This window comes from Vipera ursinii, assembly GCF_947247035.1.
Source record: "Vipera ursinii genome assembly, chromosome: 1".
Classification (NCBI taxonomy): Eukaryota; Metazoa; Chordata; class Lepidosauria; order Squamata; family Viperidae; genus Vipera; species Vipera ursinii.
The window spans coordinates 73,189,968-73,206,598 of record NC_139512.1 but is presented as its reverse complement, the minus strand read 5'-3'; the positions used below and the strand labels follow the sequence as shown (position 1 = coordinate 73,206,598).

Below are 16,631 nucleotides of genomic sequence, written 5' to 3'. Positions count from 1 at the left end.
GTCCATATCTTAATATCATTGCTTGTCATGTTAAATCTCCCTTCAAACTAATCTCAGAATTATCCATTGCAGCATGTTCTTGTTCTGTAGCTTCATTCTGTCCATTTTATCAAGAAGTTGGTCTATGTTTTCAAACAGATTGACAAAAAATATGTTTATTTGTTTTTGTTATAAATTTCTGTTCTTTTCTTTATCCTCTAGCTCTCCTTTTCTCCAGAAAAATCCATAAAATCCATGTTACTGTCTGGTTATTTATTTGGTTTATTGGAATTCCTATAATAATAATTATTCATTTATTATTACTTCTATATAAAGATTATTCATCAAATATTCATATGTTTATTATTTGCAGTAAAGTGTTAATGTAACTATTTAGAAATAAGAGGGTGATTTTTTTTGTTCTTGGATTGGATCCTGCCTGTGGTGAACTACCAGTGCATGTGCATCTTGTAGAGTTACCTGGTTATCAGTCTGGATGATGAAAAGAGCATAAGAAATGCCTAGAATGCTGTGAGAGAAAGACAAAGGGTTTAGCTTGACTGAGCATTGATAAGAGACTTTCTTAAATATTCCCATTGGCAGGCTCAAAATATATCCTTTGTGGTCCTCCTTGATCTTTGGCCTTTGGTACCATCATCAAGCTGTACTGGCTCCCCATAGTCTTCTAGATCCAATTGAAGATGCTGAATACTGCTTAAAGAGCTCCACATGGCAAAGAATCAACCTATTGGAGGACAGCCTGTCACCCTTTGTTTCTCCCCACCGCACCAGGTCCAGCAGCAAAGGCATGCTCCAGGTCCGTCATCAAACAGGGCCAGTCATTCTCTTTCAGTCCAACTCAAATCAGCTCCCGTACTGTGAGGAAAATAGAAGGCAGAAGCATTAGAGTTGACCAGAAGTAAAGTGAGATAAAAATTTAATAAATAATCACATAAGCTTGCAGGAGACAATTACCTAAGGCCAAAAAAGAGTAACTTACCTAGAAAAGGATTACAAAGCAAAGATGGAATACAATCCTCATAGCACAATACTTGAACTAATTTCTTACAATGGAATGCCATTTTGCTAATGGCATTTTCTCTCTTTCTCTCAATCAGTCACTTTCATTTCCTTTTCATTCCTTTCCCCTGCATATCCCACAGAAGTACCTCAGTCTATACCACCATTTGAGTCTCCTCAACCATCATTATCAATGACGTATCCTTATTCAGCAGATTCCAAAGCCTGTTAAACCATACCTTTATTTTATGTATTTATCATATATATTTAAGGGATGGGTAGGCGTATCTTGGTTATGTATTTTAAGTGAAGATATGAAGAAATGTATGAAACTTGGATTATGTGTAACTCACTCAAAAAAAGTAGTAAAGAACAATGATTTGATTTGGAAGATTTCAGTTTGTTCAGCATAAGGGAAATTATAATAAGACCTGTAAGAAGACTTAACAAGAATTGATTCGGAGAACACAACATGTTTCTTAGAACTAGAGATGGTTGCCATGTGAACTGGATGAAGCAATAGTACAAAGGTACATAGGTGTATAGCGAGTATGTCCAGGTAAGACTAGCACAGCCTTACTAGAAGTTATAAACAATGGGTTAATAGTATTTTGAAGCTATTGCATAGTATTCTGAAAAACAAGTCTCTTTACAATTTTGAGGTGACATACTAGAACAGACCTTGTAACATTTTCAGTATATGTGATGGTGGCTATAATTCTTAAACTATTCATAAGTGTTGAAGATTTGTTCAAGTCTCATGTTGCTGTGTATCTGAGGTGTAGGAGAAATTTTAGGGAAGCTATCCTTTAAGCCTTCAAGGTTCATGGAATAGTTTCTGTACCGAGGAGGTACAGAAGGGATACAGTGATCCATTGCCGTAGTTGGGCAAACAGTCTGAATATGAATCTTCTATGGAGCAAATATGGAAGACCTCTTAAATAGAAGGCATGACATTTGAGACATACTGTAGTATTTGAATTCTACTCAGATATTATTAGTAATATTAATAGGTTACAGTTGTGCCTCCATTTTTTGATACTGTTAAAGTAGAATGGCAAATAACACACTGTATTTTCACACGTAAGACTTAAATAATACTCAAGCTGCTTCTACTATTTGCTAACATCTGCTGCTTGCACATGTCAAAAAGAAAATGGTAAAGAAACATTTGTAATATGCAAATAAGCAATTCAGCAAATATATATTCAACATTTCAAACCTAATTGTAGTAAGCTCCTCATTAAACCTTTTTGTGAAAAAACACCTACTACATCTGGTAACACATAAGCCTCACTTATTTTATTCAAGATATACATTCTTGCTGCTATGCATAAATTCCTTGCCCAACCAAGTTTCATCCTAGATGTTAATCACAGTGATAGTTTTTGTTGTTAATATTAACATATTTATTTCTTCATATGTTTACTGATGTGTTACTGGTTTTGAGGATGTTTTCTTCTCCAAATTTCAGATTAGGTGGAACTGTATCTGCATACAAGATAGTGCCAGATGAAATAGAAGAAATCAAGGTATAGTGTTAATTATGCTACTGCTCAATTCTTTAATATATTCTTAAATCTTAATATATAATTATAAATATAATATCATAACTCTTAATTTATCTAGTAAATTTCATTATTTGAATGTGTTTTACATCCACACTGTTAAAGAACTTTTTATTGAAATCACAGTGATTCTTGCTTCTTTCAACAATTAGTATAATATTGGGGTAAATCAGCTAAAATTAAAATAATTTGAAAGTTTGCATTTTCCATTCATTTGCTGAAGTTACTTTTGTGAAGTTAATATTCTTTATTTTACGTATATTTCTGCAAAATTAGATTTAAATATCAATTAATAAGTTGAATAATTGATTTGGTATGTATACCAATTTATACAGATAAACAAACCTTGACTTAAAACAGTTCATTTAATGACTTGTGATCATTTTTCACACTGATGACCATTGCAGCATCCTATCGTCATGTAATCAAAATTTGTATGTTTGGCAACTGGTTCATATTTATGATGATTGTAGTATCCCTGGATCATGTAATCACCTTTTGTGACCTTCTGACAAACAAAGTCAATGGAGAAGTCAGATTCACTTAATAACCATGTTACTAACTTAACAACTGCAGTAATTCACTTAACAACTGTTTAGAAAAGTCATAAAATGGGGGAAAAAATCACTTAATAACTGTCTCAATTAGCAACAAATTTTGGGCTCAGTTATGGTCTTAAGTCAAGGACTGTGTAATTGATATATATGATTGATATATATTTAAACAGTTATGTGGATTGTGTCTTTTACTCAGTTAAATAGCACAAATGTAAGCTAACTTAAAAATGAAGTTAGGGTAGCATAGTTTGCATTAATTTCTTTTCTCTGAAATTAAAAATGTACATCTTCATCATAAAGTCCACACTATTACACTATTACACATCAAGTATTTCCTTCAAAGGTAACGTAAATTACCAATAAAGGAGAATATTTGTAGGTCAGGGTTGAAATGAAAGGTTCTTGGTGCTCTCTGAGCTTAGTTGTTTTCATTATCAGTGCTAGTCTAATGGTGCTAGTCTAACAGTGCTAGTGCTCGTAAAACAGTGTTAATCTAACAGTGCTAATCTAATCTAATAGTGCTAGTTTAACAGTGCTCATCATGTAAATTATGTATAGAATTTTATAGCATACATGCTGCTTAAGAGATCCATAAGAATGCTTTAGGAACAGAAAACTTAGTTCTAAGAAATTTTTCAAATGCACATTTGTAAAATCAGAAGACCATTCTTATTAATTAAATCATCTTTGCCTATTTACATTTAAAGCGTGCACAAGAACCTGCTATCTTCATTAAAGGACTATATATGAAATTAGTGGATGGTTATGTAGAAGTGTGTTTTCCCAACAGTGAGACATACCTATGGAACGATGTCCCCTTCTAAATTAATTTCTCTTTCTTCAGTGTTAAGCTAAAGCCATTGCCCTGATGCTTCCAAACATTTTTGTAATTAGTTTTTGATTTTAAGCTTCTTCATTTCACTGACATATTACATTTTAATAATATTTGCTTCATATGGATTTTAATAATTGATGTTAATATGTTATTGTTATTACCATCTTAAATAACTTTGCAAACCACTCAGAGGATTTATATCACACAGAAAAATATAACAGCAGCAACAATAATGTAGGACCAATTTTTCATGGTACAAGAAGTTGCAGAAAGACGCTTGTGTGTCTGTGGGTGTGTGGGTGTGTAAAACACTTCAGTGAAAATGTTGAAATCTGTATAGTCTCCTGAATCCCAGTCAGTGAAAATATTACAACTTTTATTCTAGTTTACACTAAAAAAGCAATGTTTTGTTTAAATATTATTTTTAATTATTTCATGAACAAATATTTTGTTAACAATTACGTATTATTTAATTCCCTAAAAATGTCAAGACCATGTATTTTTATTCTTAATATGAGGTTTTGTATTGTTGCTATATGTTTCTATGGAAACAGACTACAGTATTTAAAGGAAATAATTAATTAGCAGCTGCTTGAATAACTTGTAGTGTATTTTATTAACTCTTCTCATCTTGAACTTGATATGCTAGGTATATCCATGTACTTCTTTTGATTACTGCCTTAATTTATTTTCTAGAAGTTTCACAATACACCGAACTGTAAGCTAATTGAACATTTAATTAAAAGTAAAGTTTAAAAAGTAAATTTAAAATTTAACTAAGTAACTAAGACTAAATCAGGTTTAATATATAAAATGCAACCCCAGATTTTTAACTGATTTCATAAAAGAGTGTTTGGTAATGTACTGTAGCCAAAATTAAGCTGAAAAAAACTTGTAAAACCAAGTTCAAGACTACTGATATATAACAGTTTGTGCATTATTACCTGGAAACATACTTGCATTAATATTTAGAAGAATGTACTTTCTCCCTATGTGTTTTTATAGTTCAGGAAAGTTATTTTTATAAACTGACACTACTTTAATTACTGTTTCCTATGAGTAAAATACCTTCTTGCCAGAGATGGTTGACATCCATCCAGCAACATGTTTAAGAGTAATATTTTTAGGAATTATCAAAACTTTTAGTCCAAGATATCATATTTTTCTTAAAGGTATGTCATCTTATACTACACATCTGTATCAGTTACATGTTAGGTTTTGAATAAAATACTATTCAAATATGACTGAGTTTGTAGATATTGTAACTGTATAAATATTAACATATAAATCTGGCTTATTTATGGAGTAGCTATGTGACTTATTTAACATGGAAAGATTGTATCTGTGCCTGACAATTGGAAGAATATTAACCACTTCTTCCCTTTTTGGACACATACATATATAAACTTTATTACAGAAACTTCTCTCGCATTCTTTAAATACAGATTATTTTAAAAAGAATTGTTTTTATTATTATTTATATGTTAAATTTATATGCCGCCCATCTTGCTATCCAGGTTTATCAAAAATCAATGCTGTTAAAAAGTAATTCTGTCAGATATTTTTAATGACAAATCCAAGTTAAGAGGGTTTTCCCCCAGTTTTAAGACTCAAGCAGGTTCAAATGGACAATATAACCAGTAATCCTCAAGGCTGGTATCCTATAGGTGTGTTGCTGCAACTACGAGTTGTAGTCTAGCTCATTTGAAAGGTATCATCTTGGAAAAGGCTGATTTATGCTTAACACTATCATAATGCTGACTGTATGTGCTCTGAATATTAGATGACATAAAGAACTAAAAAAATTGAGAGGCAATCTTAAAAGGCAAGAAAAAATTATTCTCCCCAAATATTTCCATTATTGATCAGGAAATTAATTAATGTTAAAATCTAGCATTGAACATTCAGAATTTCTTTCTTTTGCCCCACATATACTTTGAGATACTAGGTTAGTATCAATAGTAAATCTAAACTAATCAATTCTCATTCTAATCTGAAATTATTCAGGTATGAGTTTTGGGACAAAACGACATAACATTATATAGAGCAAGAGTGTTATTTTAAATAGTTTTATTTGTTATAAATAAATCTCCATTTTTCAGTGTTTCTTTTTTATAAAATTTCTTATAGTTATATGCCAGATTTAATAACAGCAGCTTTGTTTGAGTAAATTATCACTTTATCAGTTTAAATACTAAATTGCTAAATTTACTTCAGCCAAAGCCAAAATATTAACTTTATCTTTTGTCAGTTTCTTTTGTTTTAAAACAATTTATGTATGTAGTTTTCCAAGCAGCAGCTTAGCAGCAAACTACAATAATGTGGTTATGCAAATCCTATGATTATCTGCTGTTTCAGGATTGGTGGAATAATGCAAGGTATGGCATTTTCAGGATTCTGTCATCCTGCACATGCTCTTACTTGTCTAGACATTAGACAGATTCAGAATTAGTTTGGGAACTGCAATCTATTTTGAACGGTTATAGTTCAAACTGCTGTTTATCACCTATAAATCTTGTCACGATATAGTGATATGTTATTTGAAGTACCATCTAATTCCTAAGGTTTAGTTCCCATGGTAAGATTGGGCAGGGTTGGTGTATTCCAGATCCCCTTAATTAAATAATGCTATCTGCTGGAGTCTTTGGAGGAATGCTTCCTCTGACATTGTGTCTGTTTTCTGAAAGGATATTAATCCCAGATTTCCATGTACTACTGCCCTAATAATATCCCAGAAGTCCTTAAAAATCTGACTGTTCTCCTTAAGGTTTATTGCATGTAGCACACCTGATTGCTTAGTTAAGGCGTGTTTTGTCTGGACATACAAGTCCTTTTTATATATAAAAAATGAGCTGTACAAAATTGTTCTAGAGCAGGGGTAGGGAACCTCGGCTCTTTTATGACTCATGGACTTCAACTCCCAGAATTCCTGAGTCAGCTGAGTTGAAGTCCATGAGTCATAAAAGAGCCGAGGTTGCCTACCCCTGTTCTAGAGTCAAGTGGCTCTCAAATTAATAAATGCAGTGCTAAAATGATTTTCATAACATTGGAGCATGCTTTTCAATAATTGAATGTAAAGAAATGTATATGTTTCTCCCGATGATTGAAGTTCCAAATACTAGCCTGTCAGCCCTTTGAGGTAGACCAGATCAGGAAACTGACTCCGAGGAAGATTAGACCTATACTTTATCGAGATAGGTGATAATAACAGAATCTTGCAAATCTGATTATACTTTTCTACCTCTCTCTATTATATCACAGTGAGTCAGAAAGGATGCAACTTTGGTCTCTTTCTTAATACTATCAGCGTTTCTAGGTTTAAGGAATGTTTTGGTCCTCTTTGTTACGTAACTGTTTCTGAATATTTGCTTCAATGCATTTCCATGGCTCTCTATATGCCTATTTAGAAATTCAACTCCCACATACTGCTCTTCTCCCAACCTTGACACAATTTTGATCTATATGAAGTTTCTAAATGTAATGAGAAAATTAGCAGCATGAAATATTTGTAGGACTCAATTGAGAATACAGTATATATTCAGATATAGAATGAGAAGTTTATAATGGAAGACTACTTACAAGCATAAATTTCTCATCTAATTCTCCATAGTGAATTATTCAGCAATTAACTATTGCAAACCTCCTAAAGTAGCTTGGTTTGCTGTAGTCTGTGGATCCACAATGGATCTTTATGCAAACAACTGGAGTGGAGTAGTATTATTTGCAAACTACCCTCTGCAGTTTGGAAAATATTTATGTTATGACTTGTGGCTGGGCATGGAAGCGACACAGCTGAACTGAAGGGTTAACTCCCTTTTATTGCTCCAGCTTTCCCCCAAAATTCCCACTGTTCACTGCAAGTCCAAGAACAAAACTCTAAACACGCACACACACCTCCAGTAACTCCTGGCTGCTAGAACTGCAGCACAGTTCAGGAAGCTTGGTCACTGGGCATCCTCATCGCACAGAAGGTTCGCTAGGCCAAGAAAGGTAGCAAGATGTCAGTAACAGCAAGTGTGGCTAGAAAAATGCAATCCTTATTCCTGACAAAAGTTCCTCCCCATGGCATCTCTTTAAATCCTATTCCCCAGATGAGCCTTGTGAAGAGGGGTTGGGCATCCTCCTTCAGAGTAGTCAGGTTGCCCTGCACTGACTCCACCTCTTCTCCATTCTCCGTCCTCGGGGATTGGGCAGGAGAGGCAGCTCCATCACTCCTCTGCTCTACTGCCTGATCTGTCCATCTCCTTCCCCCTCGCCCGGTCATCCTATACCCTCTCTTTCTCTCTGGGACCCTTCAGAGGCCCAAGTAACCCAGAACTACCTTGTCCTCCTCTGGTCATTCCTCCTGGCCCAGAGAGGCAGCGCCATCTCCCTCCATCAGCCCCAGCTCCATCTCCTCCTCCTCCTTCTTAGACGCAAGCTCCGACAGGATTATGACAATTTAAGTATGTAACCAGCTATGGGACAGTGCTATTTCTTACATGTTGCAAAACACAGTTTCTATCAGTGCATCATGTCATTAGTGATAAATTAACTTCACATACTAGGGCCTTGATTTGGAAAACACATTTAACTGTTTTCCAAATCATAGAGTATAATTTGCATAGTACAATTTCTTTAGATTCATAAATATCTAAATTGGAACCAATACTTTTTAATTTGCTTATAAATTATCTGACATTAGGGTGAACATGAATTAGTTAGGCTTTCTAACGACATCAAATTATTCTAGTGATGTATTTGAAATCAACCATGAAGAGTACTATAAAGACATATTTCCAAACTGGGTGAATAAGATTTGAGCCAGTAAGTATAATTTAATGTAAAATATAGTTTACATTAGGCTACAGGTATATATATTTGAACGAAAATTCTGAATTTTCATATACACAGAGTCTAAACAGAAGAGCTGGACTAGAAAAAGAAGTTATGAAACTGGCTTATTTATTTTTACTCTGCATGATATTCAATATTGTTTACATTGTAGTTCCAGTACTGAAAAATGATGTTTCAGAACTGAACAATATGTCAAAATAGGTAGAAATTCTATGTTGTTTGTTAATCATGCATGTTACAGAGCAGAAGTTTTCAAACTTGGTTCCGTGGAACCCTAGGATTCCATAGACTTGAAGTGGGTCTGTGGGACTAAGGGGGAAAGAAACCACTCTATGAGGGTTTAAATAAACAAACAAAAAAACCCCAACAACCTCAAACATACTAAGCCAAACATACTGCTCTTACCTTGAGATTGTTCTTCCTCTCTCACTTGCTGTATATCACCAGCATTTGCAAGCATTCACGCAGGAGGCTACTGGCTACCTTTCTGTCGCCACATACATAAACACAAATCACAACTCCTTGTCTGTTCCCAAACTCCAACAAACATTCCAATTCTCAAGAGCAATTGAAGGGAATATTCCCTTCACTTCACACTACACAGTATTTGTGTTTATGCATTGTGTCTCTAAGAGACCTGTTTAATAAGGTGTCTTCCTCTTTGCACCAATTAGGAGTAAGCTCCATTAACACATGTGGGAATTAATAAAGAAACTGCATTGCACATGTGTTTCAAATCTCTTTAGCTTTGGATTTCCTCTGCGAAATCGTATTGTCAAAGGCAAGCTGGCAGGAGGATATTGCATGCTCAATTGGCTTTGGCCAAGCATTCAAAATGGAAAAAATAATGTTGTCAAGACAGAGTCTAGATATGTACCCTTCAGTGCATGCACGTCAGTTTTATGTAGGCTTTTTATGAGGCCCATAAATATAGTGTATGAATATTTTTTTTCAGATATGGATAACTGGTTAAAAACTGGTACAATTGCAAATAGTACAGAAAGAGGTAAAAGGAAAAAAAATAGAAAAAACAAAACAAATTCCAAGGCTGCTGATATTGCTGCTGCTTCTTATAGCACAAGTTTTGAGAAATTAAAATTAGCTCATTTTACATTGCAAAAATACTTACGTAGAATGTATTAATTGCTGGCTAGAGCTTTTGAAAATGATGTACTGAAATTGTCATTTTAGCATTGAATACACCATTTGCAACAACATATCTTAATAATAGTACTTTTCCTTTCTATAGAGTAACAAAAAACAAGTGTGGGAACAGGCTAAATAATAGAAGATGATCTCTACTTGCAAGTAACACCAATTGCTCCAGATACTGTATTAAACTTTTATTCAAAGAACAACCCAATCCTAATAATTGAACATTGATTTGTTTAGTTAAGCATTATTATTCCAAATAATTGTGAAATTCAAGTTTTATTTTTTTTTTTGTATTTTATATGTGTGTATGTGTGCTTTTGAGTCAGTGTTGAGTCCTGGTGGCATGGAGAACTCCATACAGCTTTCTTTGCAAGATTTTTGGAAAAGGTTTGTCATTGCCTTCTTCCCAGGGATAAGAGAAAGAAGTCATGATCTTCTAGTTTCTAATGTAGTGCCTTTAAACACAACAGACAGGCTCTGTTTGAAAATTGGAATTTTTGCATTTACAATAAAGAGTTCACTTTTAATTTTATTACTGTAATTTTATTATTAATGTTATTATTAATTTTCTATCTCTAGTGCATTGCCTATTGATCAGAGTGCCAGGATTTTTCCGTTTCAAAATCCCTGCCATTGAAAATGAGAGCTTTTTTTCCTCCCTACTTTAGAAAAATTGGTACTTAGAATCTATTAAAAAGTCATATTATGCTTAGAAAAACAATGGAAATCACTTATGTGGCAATAGCTGCAAATTTTTGTGATTTTAAATTGAGCCCAAACAATTTCTGGAACATGCAGCAATAATGATGGTTTCTAGTTTTGATAGCTGAATACAGTACTAACCCCCAAATAAGGAAGCATGCATTAAATAACAGTTGCTAAGGAACCACACTGGAAGAAGGCTATCATTCTTGTATTCTGGATATGAGCTGTGTGTAATAGAAAATGCTAGACTAAATAAGCCTCTGACTTGAACTCTTATGTGCCCTAAATATAGGTATTAAGCAGGGGGAAATCGGGAAGTCCAGGCACTTCAAAAGAATATATAAGTTTATTGCAAGCTTATGCTTTCCACAAGAATCTGAACTAATGGTCAAGGCAAATAGGTGATAGATAAGAGTCAATGGAATTCAAGGTGGTCTGGACTCAGATGTCTTGTGGGCACGAAGGGACTCAAGACTGATGATGCCTTTGACCCCTCCCTTGGCTCAGCCTGGTCATCTTCTGTTGTAGGACCTATCAACTGGAAGAAAGATACAATAATCTGAATGAATTAAAATGGGACAAAAAGAGTCTTAGTTCATGTGAATTAATTAGAAAAATAATATTGTGATTTAAAACAAGGTGAAAATTAAAAACAAAAGTGGTAGGTGTTGGGGAAAAAGAGTGGGAGAAAGAAGCAAAAACAGGAAATGAGAATCTATAATAATTTCCATTGTTAATCTTGCTTCATTAAATATAAAAACATCCTTTCAGACTGGATTTTGAATTTCTTTTTTTTTACATCTAGTTGCTTCCATTCACATTGAAAAGCATTTATTTTGAACCCTGTAATGTTCCAGTAGGATAATTTATGCTTAATAAAGAAGTTTTAAAGGCATGGTTTCACCCTCTAGAAATTATATGGGAGCAGCTTAATGTAATGCAAAAATTAGCAATTCAAATACTTTATTCCAGATTTTTTTCATGAGTATTATTTGCAAGTGGGAACACTTTCTTGGATGAAAGAACTTATTGTAGCAGCTCACCAAATTGACCTATTAGAGCTCTTAAATATGTAAATGAATATGACTAGTATAATTGTATGTCCCCACTAGATAGTCTATGGTCAGTGGTTTAGAGATATTTCCTTACCTAGACAGAGGAACAAAATGACCATGGGTGGGTAAAAAACAATCAGTGGGGCAGAAGTGATTTCTGACTTCCTACTGGCTTCCCCATTGATTTTCTTTGTGGGAAGCTAGCAGGGACCATTGGAAATCTTCCTTCTCTCCCTTCCTGTTCCTTCCTTCCTTCCTCCTTCCCTTCCTCATCCAGCAGCAGCCACTTATCTGCCTATTGGCCTTAGTGTTGCAACTTTCTGCTGGCTTCCCCACTGACTTTACTTGTGGGAATATTATTATTATTATTATTATTATTATTATTATTATTATTAATAATAATAATAATAATTTTATTTGTATACCGCCCTTCTCCCGAAGGACTCAGGGCGGTGAACAGGGCAATACATGTTAAAAAGACAGAATACAAAAATTAAAAAAGATTAAACAAGTGCCCAGAACTCTTAAATAGATTAAAACACATTTAAAAGTAATAAAAACCCAACCCCCTCCCATCAGGCCAGGCCAGCTTGTTCAAAGAGATACGTCTTTAGAGCGCGCCGGAAGGAGCGAAGGTCGGGCGCCATCCGGAGCTCAACCGGAAGATGGTTCCATAAATCCGGCACGCCCACAGAGAACGCCCTCCCCCTGGGGGCCACCAGTTGGAAGGACCATCAGCAACCATAGTTTAGACTTTCTGCCAGCTTCCCCATTGATTTGTGTGAGTAGTTCGCAAGAGGTGCCACACAAGTCAGCGATGATACACAGGTGCCACGGAGATCAAGAGGGATGCACGAGAGATGCTGCACTTGTCAGAAAAAGCACATGGGAATGACATGAGTCATGAAGAGTACATGGGAGTATGCGAGTGGTGTCATGTGAGACAGGGAAGGCATACAAGTATGCCACATGGGTTAGGAAGAATGTGCAGGGTTGTACTGTGCAGATTGGGAAGGGTGTGCAAGGGATGTGGTGCAGGTCAATAAGAGTGTACAAGAGGTGCAGCACAGGCTGGAGACTTTCCCAACTTGCAACCTACCCTGCCAGCTTCCCATAAGCACAGACTTTACTTGTGAGAAGCTGGCAGGGAGCATTGGCAATCGTAATCAGGTTTATACTTCCTTTCCGATACAATAGATGAAGATACTTATTTTGGTTACCCACATAAAATAATAACTATACTAATTTCATATCAAAATTAGGGATGAAGTTTGATTAAAAGCTTCTATATGAATTTCCCTTTATCCGCTTTCACTTATACATGCTATTTACTTGTTACTTTACTTCTGACCTTTTAAAATAGACATGTAACCAAATGGCCATGCTTGATGTTTCCTCCACAACAGAGTTTTAGACTTGTCCAAAAGCACTTTAAATTAGGACTTTGCAACATCTTTTGGCATAAGTGAAGCACTCCTCATTGAAGTAGTAAAGCAATTGCACTTTCTTGAAGGGTTAGCGCAGTTGCTCTAAAAGCTTTTTCCATTTGTTTCTGCAATTAAGTACGCATGCAGCTATTTTACTTCATCTGTGGCCCTGGTTAATGTTTTGTATTGAGACAGTGATCGTATTGTCAGAAGTGAACATAAGAAAGATATGCTTAATGCACTGCTTTCCATATTTTTACTCTATATTTAGTTCATTATTATGTGTAAGTAAAAACAGGAAAGAATAAAACATAGGCGATGCTTTATTTCCAAATCCTAACCATTTAAATATTTAAACTACTGCTACTTTTGTTGGTATTCGTAATGTGATCATTGTTACATTGTTATCAATATCATTCAAGGTTAATTATATAATTGGCGATTTTTTTAATGTCCTGGTATTATTTTCAAATCATTTTCCCATTAGTTATTTCAGTATATACTCAATTTTAGTCCACCTCTTGATGTCTTCAAAACTATTTTCTGTGTCTCTGAAAACTGAGCTGTTTTAATCTATTTGTTGTAGTTCTTTGTGATTGTCCATGACATAAAATCAAGCTGATAGAAAGCAGCAATAAGCCTTCTGAAGCACTGGAAAGTGTGGAGTCTTTAAATGTGATTGTTGTGATGCCAGCCTGCATTCACAAGAATGACAGCCTTCTTACCAGACTATGAATACACATTTCTTCATCTCAAGTAGAATTAGCATTGGGGAAAGCATGACTTCTGTCACATAAAGGCAGATGTTCCAATTCCTCCCTTTTGCTGAATTTAAGAAATTTGAACTCGTTACATTAAAACATATCTCCATAGACATGAAGCAAAAAGCTGCTTTATCTAAGCAGGAATAACAGGGTATTTTCCAATCTCCCCTACATCTCTTTTAAACAGCTTTTTCCCCCCAAGAATCTAGGAAAGGTTCGTGGAAAAGAATCACTGGATTTTACTTTGAAATTCAGGTAGTTCTTTCAACAAAAGCAAGTGTTTCAATCAGGAATCTGTGTCAGAACTTTGCTTTATTATGCTGTGTATACTCTTATTATTTACTATTATGTGCAATATTTATGTCTGGCATAATACTTCTTCCTATTCTTTTTAACCACAACTCTGTTTGGTATATTGGGTTAAGGGCAGTGACTCAAGTTAACAAATGGGAATCTGTGAGTGGACCCCAAACTGGGATATTCTATTCTGGAGCCTCTTTCAGGCTTCTGTCTGAAGCCACAGCTATAGAGGAAGCCTGAAAGGAGCCTTCTCCTACATTTTTGGCTGAAGTGCTTCCATATTATGTATCTTGGACAAATACTACAGGATAATCCTTAGTTTCTATCAAAGGTAGCCAGCCTGGAGCCTCCTCAAGTCTACTAAGCAAAATTTTCCAAACTAAGTGGCTTGGGTGCACAACCTAGGCAATTTTGAAGCCACCAATCCTGGGAGTACTTACATTTGATATTTAGTTAAAAGATTGAGGTGAGTCTATTCCCACAGTGCTAGCCTGGAGCAATTCAAGGCCACCTGATTTATTTTGTCAAAATGAATTATGTAGCCTGTTCAGTTCAATGAAGTGAATCAAGTTAGTTTCATGGTGAGAATTGTTTTACAAAGCAAATCTATGTGATTGAATACAATTGGTAATTGCCAATAATCAGCATGGATTTGTCAATAACAAATCTTCTCAGACTGCACATCTCATTTTTAATCAGAAATGCCCCAATTAGATTGTGAATACATTGCTATTGTAATATAGTTTGATTTCATTGAAGTGTTTGGCCCTATGGCATTCTGATTAACAAGCTAGATTTGGAGTGGATGGCATGACAACAAAGTGGATCCATGGATGACTCACAGTCATACTCAAAAACATATTCATATTCTCATCAGTTGATTATGGAGATTCTCAGTTATCCAGATCATGGTTGTCCCAAAAGTGCTTTTCAAAAGACAACTGGACTTACTTTTTTTTTCTTGAAGACATTTCACTTCTCATCCAAGAAGGTTCTTCGGTTCTGATTGAATGGGGGGGGGAATCATTCTATTCCCACCATTCAGTCAGAACTGAAGAAGCTTCTTGGATGAGAAGTGAAATGTCTTCAAGAAAAAGCAAAGTAAATCTGATTGCCTGGTGAAAAGCACCTTTGGGACACCCTCAGTGGTTCCTCTTCCAATTGGATTGAGGCATCAGATGGGATAGTCTTGTGAGGGTGGTGGTTGGGTTTTGTTTTTTTTGAAACACCAATAATCAGATTGATCTAAATCCAGTAAATACAATTACTGAAAATTTGGTAGTTGGTTGGGTTTTAAATCTCCATACAATGGATGGGAGAAGATTTTTATTTTACAAAACAAAAGCTTATAGAGTTCAGTCTGTCTTTTATCATTTTTAGTTTCTGCTTTCCAGTGCTTTTTTTCTAAAAAAAAAAAAAAAAAAGTGCCGGAACTCTCATCTTGGCGAGTGCAGGAGGCGAGGGTGGGTGGGGTGGGGCGGCGCTGCTGCGGTCATGGGTGCGAGGGGTGTTGGCAGCAGGCTCCCCCCCGGGGCCGGAGCCAGCACGGCTGGTGCTGTGGGAGCTGCAGGGCCCTCTCTATATGGCAGGGCTGCGCGGGGCGGGCAGTGGAGGCGGGGCGGGCCAGGCGATGCAGGACGGCCACTTATGCACACAGGGCGAGGCAATGGTGGCACAGGTCCAGCACCAGGTAGGCCACCAGCCTAGCTGACATGGGTGAGCACAAGGATGGACTGCACATGGACTCTGCAGAACCCACCTCCCACTCCTTGTCCTCTCTTACTTACCTAGTTGAGATGGTGTAGTTGGGCAGCAGGGAGAGATGCAAAGTTCCTGCCTACTTGCTTTCGCTGCAGACAACTAGCCGGTGCAACGTTTGCTAGCCAGGTCTTGGTGCGCTCAGCAGCAATTCCTATTGGCTTTCGAAAGCCAATAGGCTTTTGAAAGCCAATACAGTGTTGTGATTCAGGGTTAGCCTGTGGGTTCAGCAGTTGGGTCGGATGATTCAGAGGAGGAGGAGGGGGGTGTTGGAGAGGTTGCTGAGGGTGTTGGAGAGCTTGCTGATGAGAGCACTCAGCCAGGCCCCTCCCATCTGGTTACGACGCAGACCCAGCTGTGTGAGCCTGACAGCGTGGATGAAGATGACCCACAGCTGGCCCTGTTCAAGGACGCCCGACGCAGGAGGCAGTCAATCAGGAGTAAACAGAGGAAGGCAATGGGGCACCTCGGAAGGAGGCAGAGAGAAGCCACGCCCTGAACTGTTTAAAAGAGGAATGCGTGGGAGGGCTGGTTTGCTGAAGGCAATCATTTGAATAGCTCCTGTTCATGGTTCATGTCTTGTTTTGCTCTGTTTGCTTTTGTGTCCATAAATTTGGCAGGCTTAGTTCCAGCCTCTTGCCTTCTTGTAAAGGGGTTGTCCCTGCCTTATCT

General features: G+C 36.3%; 1 protein-coding gene across 9 annotated transcripts in view; it reads left to right on the top strand.

The window, feature by feature from the left end:
• The window catches only part of GPHN (gephyrin), a 245,136-nt gene that overhangs the window by 69,163 nt on the left and 159,342 nt on the right, over window positions 1-16,631 (top strand). For all 9 annotated transcript variants that reach the window (XM_083349020.1, XM_083349019.1, XM_083349018.1 and 6 more), the window contains exon 3: window positions 2,474-2,531. In XM_083349020.1, coding sequence (XP_083205146.1) covers window positions 2,474-2,531 — 58 coding nt within the window. The remainder of the gene's footprint in view (window positions 1-2,473; window positions 2,532-16,631) is intronic.